Here is an 8177-nt window from a genome sequence, read left to right as displayed (position 1 = left end):
TAGAAAGAGATTTCAATTAATCAACCTAGAGTCAGTTATTTTTAGTCTCGAGAGAGATATTAACAAAAATCAGGAATTTTTACGGATTAAGTCAAGTGAATAAATCGTCTAATTCAGAAGTAATAAGTGAAGTCCAGGTGGATTCTTTCTTAGGTATTGTCTTCTCCATCGGTTTTTCCTAAAGTATTTTCCAACTTTAATCTCTATCGTAATCTTAATTAATTAGATAATTAGTTTTAGTTTAAAAACATTCTTTAAGTTTTAGGCTAGATAATAAAAAGATAGTAATTACTAGTACTTTTAGTCCTTATGGATACGATATTTTCGGTCTCACCATAACTATACTACTGTTCGACAGGTGCACTTGACTTAGTCGAATTTTTAGTTAGTCACACGACCATCAGTAAGCAACTTTGAATAATTTTACTCGGTATGTTTCAAAGTGAAGCTTCTTGGTTCTTCTAAGAGTTTGTGGTTGATTGCAATTGCGGCTTCTTGTTGGTCTATTTGGCTTGCTAGGAATGAGATGGTGTTTGAAAATAAGTACGAGCGATGGATACTTTGATCTTATATTCCAAGATGAGGGCATTATTGTGGGTAAAAGCTGCTTTCAACGAGTGCAGGGTTCAAGAGAGATTATGGTGGTTTTGTCCGTATAAGTGTAGCTTTCTTAAATCTGTGTCAAGAGGTTGGTGTTATCCTCCACATGAGTGGCTGAAATTTAACGTTAGTGGAATTGCTTCTGAGGGTGTTTTGGGCGGCGGAAGAGTGATGAGAGATGAGGAAGGTATTGTTAAAGATTTATTCTCAGGTTCAAGTGATGCATGCAATGCTGAGACAGCTAAATTAGGAGCAATTATCACAACACTGGATGTTTTTATTGAGACTGGTTAGAAGGGATCAGGTTCATTAATTGTTGAAATAGGTTCGATAGTGGTTTATAATTGGATTTTGAACAAAACAAGGATACCTTAGTCGCAACAAGCTACATTTGCAGATTTAGAAAGGAGGATTGTCTGTGTGGAAGAGTTATCGTTTTCAATAGCTGAGCTGAATGGTAATGAAATGACAGATACATTAGCAACTACTGGAATGAGTAGGCCTAGTATGTTTAAGGCTTGGTAGTGAGTCTGGTCTGTGATAATTATGATTGTTTAAGTGAGTGGGTTTGCTATTGTTGGTGTCTTATGGTGTTTCGATGTTGTTTTTGTTCTTTTGATTTGTGAGCTGCATTTTTTAGGGGGTTTTCGGGTTTTGGTGGTACTTTTCTGGTTTCTGTTTGTGTGTAGTTTTTGATATTGGGTGAGGTCTGTTTGCCAGGGGATATATGTGCATTTGTCAGTTTTTACTGCATTTGCGGTATTGTAATAACATTATTGAGCAAAAAAAAAGAGAGATAAAATCAAATCTCTTTAATCAATTTTGATGTTCTTATTCAAAAAAATTATTTCAATATAAATTTTTTTATATAAATACTAATTTACCATATCAAATATTCATATTATTTTTTTCATGATGTTTGATTTAGTTTTAGGCAGATTTCTGATTTGAGTTTTTGGGATCATGAGACTTGAAATCATATTCAAAATTTTCTATTTCGGTATTCATTATTTCCCCAATTTAGGAGATAGATACAATCGTTTCACGAAGTCGTGATAGTATCTAGTCAAATAGCGTTTGTTGATTCGGTGTTGTTTGGCGTACAATTGGAAGAACTGATACAATCCATAATTGTTGTACCCAGACTATCAAAGAACAAATTGACATGACCAATTAAGTGAGTGGTTCGATCTGTCAAGGGAAGTATCAGTCGGATTTAAACGACCTGTGCGATTGACACCGTTGATTCGAGTTAGGTCCTTTTAGTTCACGAGGTTACCAAGGAGCTAAATTGTGGATGCATGTTTTAGAGTTGTTCATTCAGTAAGGGTTAATTGTAGGGCGTTTCCAGAGTTAATTTACACAAGGAAGGGCTAGTGATTTGAGTCATCTTCAATTACTATAACCTACTTACCAATTGGAGTAGAAAATTCATTGTTCGATTTGATAGAGCATGATCAATTCAGTTTATTTAATCTTTTTTTTAATCGGATTTAATCACCCTTTTATTTTCGTACAGGTCAACATATATTGTGGGCACAACAGTTGTCTACCACGCAACTAGGTTAAATGAAATGACAATTCTAGATATCTCAATCCTTTCGAGATTGAGCTTACTCTCTATACTTCTATTTATACACTATTTAGGCTTAAAAATTTGTTTTTGGTGTACACGACACCAATCAAGAATGTTAAGCAGTTAACATTATTCTATGTATATATATAAATAATTATATTTATTTAATATAAAAATAATTTCACGTGTTTATACTTGATATATAATTTTAATTTTAATTTTAATTTATAACATATACAAAGAAATGATTGTCGGTAGAATGAAACAAAAATTAAGATTCTCTTTAGATTTGGATATTCCTTTGATCTTTCTGGACCAATAAAACCAACAATGGATCATGTTATAATCAATTCCAGCAATGCAGGACCACACAACAAAGTATCTCCACAAGTAACTATATACAATACCCTCGTGAATTTTCATCTTCTGATTCCTAATTAAAACGTATTCAGTCTTTTGCAATTTGCACCCAAAACAGCCATGGACAGAACAGAAAAGCTTCACATAACTATGTTCCCATGGCTAGCTTATGGTCATACAATGCCATTTCTCGAGGTTTCCAAATTCTTGGCTCAAAAGGGTCATCGAATATCCTATATTTCCACCCCTAAAAATACTAGTCGCCTCCCTAAACTTCCCCCACATCTGTCCTCTAACTTAAGTTTCGTTGAGTTTTCTCTTCCCCATGTTCATGGCTTACCTCCAGGAGTTGAGTCCACTTCTGATGTACCAATCGACGAAGTCACTTACTTTAAAAGGGCATATGACAAGCTTCGAGACCCTTTATCCGACTTCTTCAAAAACTCAAACGTCAATTGGATAATCCATGATTCATTACCTTACTGGTTACTTGATATTGCAGCTCTATTAAGCGTCAACTTGGTTTTCTTCAGCATTTTCAATGCCAGCATGTCTGCTTTCGTAGGTCTACCATCAGCTTTGCTCGTTGATCGCCAAAAACGACTGGAAGATTTCACGGTTGTCCCTGAGTGGATAGATTATCCTTGCAACAACGTAGCTTTCAAGCTCTATGAAATAGTGAACTACTAGAAGTGCATGGATGATGATGTGTCTGATTTCCACTGGATAGGACGACTGATTCAAGGTTGCCAATTTGTAATCATGCGCACCTGTTTCGAGTTCGAACGAGACGCGATTAAATTGCTTATCAAGCTTTACCGAAACACCGTGGTTCCGGTGAGCTGTTGCCTCCGTTATTAGCACCGCCATCAAACGAGGATAACAAATGGGAAGATATAAAAGTCGGCTTGACAAAGAAAAGAGAGAAATCGCCTCTCTATATTGCTCTTGGTAGTGAAGTGAATATAAGTGAAGAGTCCATGCACCAATTGGCATTTGGGATAGAGAATCCAACTTGCCCTTCATTTGGATGGTAAGGAACCGTCCGATGGGTGAAGGATGATGAATGACATAATTCCTCCAGGTACGAAAAACGAGTGTCTAAAAGGGGCTTAGTGTTGAGGGATTGGGTACCTCGATTGCGGATATTAGCCCACTCTTACATTGGGGTTTCTTAACTCACTTTGTGGTTGGAGTTCCATAATCGAGGCACTCAAGTACGGCCGAGCTTTGATCTTTTTTTCTGGGGCAAGTTCGGATCAAGGGTTGATTGCTAGGTTGTTGCATGGCAAGAAGGTTGGGTTAGAAATCGAGAGAAATGAAGTGGACGGTTCGTTTACAAGCGACTTGGTGGCTGCAACCATTAGGCGGGTGATGGTGGAACCAGAAGGTGTGGTGTTTAGGGCAAATGCGCAGGCAATGAGAGAGGTTTTTGGTAATGAAGAGTTGAGCAACAATTACTTGAATGAATTCACTCGGTTCATTGAAGAGTTTTCACCTTCAGCTTGCCATTGTTAGGTTTAAGTGGAAATGGCTTTCTGGTTTAAAAACAAAAGAGTATCACACCTAGAAAAGAGTTGTTTGTTTGTTGTTTTTGGCAAAATAAAAGTACTCCTACATTATTGTTACATGTTAAAGTTAAATATAAAACTAAATAATATTTAATAGGGGTGTGCAAAATTTAGGTAAAACCGAAAATTTTCGGTTAACCGACTGAATTCGATTAATCGGTCAATTAACCGAATTAATTTGGTCGAGGGTCAGTTAATAATTTTTTGAGTTTTCGGTTAACGGTTAATTCGGTTCGAAACCAGTCAGTTAACCAAATTTTTTTGGTTTAATTGAAAAATTAATAAATAAAATTATAATATAGAAATAAAATCCTATTACTTATTTATAAGAATCAGAAGTAGGAAAAGTCCAAAAAGGACAACTAATTAATCAAATAGGTACTCCTAAAGATCTTTTGAAGGGATTAACAAATATTCTAAAAACAGAATTTTGTGGTTATTTTGATAAACAAAGATCAAGATAGTATAGCTAGTTATACCTTGTCAAAAATTAAATTATGCGATATTAGATATATAGAAGAATTTTCTAAAAATTTCTTCATGAATATCAAAAGTTAAAAATGAAAATATAGAATTTTGGAAAACCAATATTTTCATAAATTACCCCACCATGGGATGAGATATGTATAAAGAAATACGTATCCTATTTAGATAAACATAGTGAAGAAGCAGGTATAGCAAAAGAAAATATAGATTCTATAGGAAATAGGATTAATTTTGCAAAGAAAGAATAATTTTACATTGTTTAAAGACTAAAGTCGCTAAACAAGTAAAAAATAAATTAAGTTATAGTCACTGTACAAAAATTCTAGAAAATGAATGAGAATTTGGATGTAAAACAATACGTCCTAATACTTATAAAAAACATAGAAAGAAAAAGCAAAAATATAAATTTATTAGATGGAAACCAGAAATAAAAATATACGGTAATAATAAGAAAAAGAAAAATTTGTTAGAAGAAAACTTCAAAAAATCTAAAAAACAGATATGTAAATGTTTTATATGTGATGAAGAAGGCCATATAGCACCAAACTGTCCTAATAAAGGAAAAAGTGCTAAAAAAATGATTAAAAGTCTTGAAGAACAAGATTTAGAAATCAGTTATGAAGAGGAAATAAATCCTGAAGAAATATTATATGAGTTAATATCGAAACATATTCGATTCAGATGAAGAAGAATATATATTTATGTTTAATATAGGAAGTAGTTCTAAAAATCAATTAGAAGAAATCCTAAGTCTGAACAATAAGATATAAAATTAGGAAATTTAATTGGAGAAGAAAAGACTTTTCGATGAAATGATAGAAAAATAAAGAAAAATCATATTTCTAAAGAAGAAATATATAAAATATCTAAGTTTAAAATATGGAGTCAAAGACACATAGAAAAAATTAGTGGCAATACAGTCGCTAAGGATACTAGAGGAGGATTAACAGAAATTCCATTATTTACTAAAGAAAAAATTAAGAGAATTAAAAAGAAATACCCTCAAGTTAGATATATACATTTAGGTATAATTATGATAAGAATCAGGGGTTTATTTAGAAAATGACATGATATACCTATAATAGCAGTTTTATTAGATAAAAGATTTGAAAACCCGATAAAAGCACTTATTGGTGGAATTCAGTCTAATTTACACACTGGAGTAATAGGATTTAAAGTTAAACCAAACTATTTTATATCCATTGCAGATCCTCTAATAGAAGAGTGTTTATGTTTAAGAATTTAGACAAAAAACTCTGAAATTAGTGATTTAGCAGAAGATCTGGCAATAAGTTGGACTTCTATTAATGAATATACCAACGCGGCAGAAGTAGAAATTAAAGAAATTAATAATAAAATAATTGAGTTATTTGAACCCAATAAATTTACTACAGAAATACAACTAAAATTACTACATCTAAAAGATCTGTCAATACCAAAAGATTGGATGAATGATAAAATAAGTGGAGCTAGTACTTCAAAACCTGTAAGTATTGTAGAATATATGTCATCTGGAGATAGACTATACTTTAAAAATAATGCTATAACAAATACAAATGATAATTTAGTTTTACCCTCTAATTCTCAAATAGAGGAAAAAGAAGATAATATTAGTACAAATTCGACAACACCAATAGGTATGAAAACAGTTCAAATACCTATTTTCCCCACTGAACCTAGTAGAAATTCTAGAAATGCTAGAATGGAAGAAATACAATCTACTACTATTTTTCAACAAATGAAAATGGGAAAAAAATGATAATATTACATTTTCAAATTTCCAACCTAGGAAATATTATACATATATAGAAATTACATTTCAATTTAGAGAATATAAAACATATTCTTTGCATGCCTTATTAGATACTGGAGCTACCACAAGTAGTTGTAGAGAAAATGCCATTCCTGTAGAAAAATGGGAATTAATGAAAAACCCAATTAGAGCTACAGGAATAGACGGTAAAGAAACCATAATTCAATTTAAGGCTAGAAATATACCAATTTACATAAATAATGTAAGATTTGTAATTCCTAAAATATTGTGTTTTCTTGAAATGCATAGAGACATATTATTAGGAAATAATTTTATATATCATCATTTACCATTTTCTATAGATAAAAATTTAGTAATATTGTCAACAGAAAAAACTTCTGTAGAAATACCTTTAATAGAAAACCATAAATTTGTATGTGATAAAGGATTTAGACCAATAAAAAAAAGGAACAAATTAAACAACTAGAAACAAATCATTGGTTGTTTAAAATTCTAGAAAATAATTTGTAGACACTCAATTTTGCCCGAGCCCAGAAATAAGTCCAAAAATAAAAATAATAAACCCAAAAAAAAAACGAAGTCCAAGTTCAGTCCAGAATTACAAATATAATTTGGCCCGATCAGAATGGCCCATTACTTGAAAAGATTTAAGGTCCATCTACAAGCTTGACTCATATGGAAATATAATCTTCAATGATATGTAATCTTAGATGTGATATGCAATCTTAGATATGATACAATCTTAGATATGATTGCAATCTTAGATATGATCTTAGATATGATATGCAATCTTAGAAGATATGATTTTGTAATCTTAGAGATTTAATTTGTAGATACCTTTTAATCTTAACTGTTGATGTAATTGATCTGTACCGTTGAATTTGAGGAGGTTCAACTATAAATAGAGGCCTCTCCCTTCATTGTAAACACGCTGGAGTTTTGGGAAACAATAAAAATTTTTGAGAGCTTTCACTCAAATTTCTCTCCCTCTTACGTTCTTATTTTCTACGGTTTGTTCTTATTTTATTCTTTGTTCATCCTCGTTTTTCAACCCTTTTTATTTTGATTTAATCCATGTTTCCCTGATTTTTTAATATATATTTTAATTTTTTAATAATTTTAGTATCATATCAAACTATTTCATTTTTAATAATTTTTTAGTATTACTCTTAGTAAATTATTTTTAAAATTTTACTCAAATCATTATTTTAAAAATATATTTCATTTAATTGTCGTATTTTATCCAAAAGTTTTTCTAAAATGAGGCAATGTTTTTCGTATTTAGAAATTCGGGAAATAGTGCCCTAACATGCTGGGTTGCGATTTCCCGTTTGTCTAAATGTCTAAAGTATCCTTCTAAATAGGTTTTGTAAATCACGAGATGATTTCAGTTACGAGAGTTTAAGAATATCGTGTCCTATCATACTGGATGTGATGTTTGTATTCTTTCGGAGCTAAGGAATTTCGATTTTTCAACATAAATAATTCCGGATATAAAAAAGGGATCCTATTTTTAAATCATTTCAAATTTTTGACATTAAGACAGAAAACTATTCAATTTGGTACCAATTTTGGGTGTTGCGAGGGTGCTAATCCTTCCTTATACGTAACCGACTCTCGAACCTATTTTCTTAATTTTCGCAGACCAAAACGTTTTATAAGGTGATCCAATCACACCTAAAAAAGGTCGGTGGCGACTCCGGTTTTCGTTTTTCAAAAGTCGATCCCTGTTTTTTCAAACATCCCTTTAAAAAATGGTTTCGACAGCTTGGCGACTCCGCTGGGGACTAATAAGAGAGTCAAGCCGTAA

At 32.0% G+C, this 8177-nt stretch overlaps 1 protein-coding gene across 1 annotated transcript; it reads left to right on the top strand.

Moving 5' to 3' along the window:
• The first annotated feature begins 2656 nt into the window (after window positions 1-2656).
• LOC108462404 (UDP-glycosyltransferase 91C1-like) lies at window positions 2657-3226 on the top strand. The gene has a single exon (XM_017762352.1). It carries the CDS (start codon window positions 2657-2659, stop codon window positions 3224-3226), a length of 570 nt encoding a protein of 189 aa, XP_017617841.1.
• The last annotated feature ends 4951 nt before the right edge of the window (window positions 3227-8177 follow it).

This window comes from Gossypium arboreum, chromosome 13, assembly GCF_025698485.1.
Source record: "Gossypium arboreum isolate Shixiya-1 chromosome 13, ASM2569848v2, whole genome shotgun sequence".
NCBI lineage: Eukaryota > Viridiplantae > Streptophyta > Magnoliopsida > Malvales > Malvaceae > Gossypium > Gossypium arboreum.
This window is presented reverse-complemented; position numbering and strand designations above follow the sequence as displayed.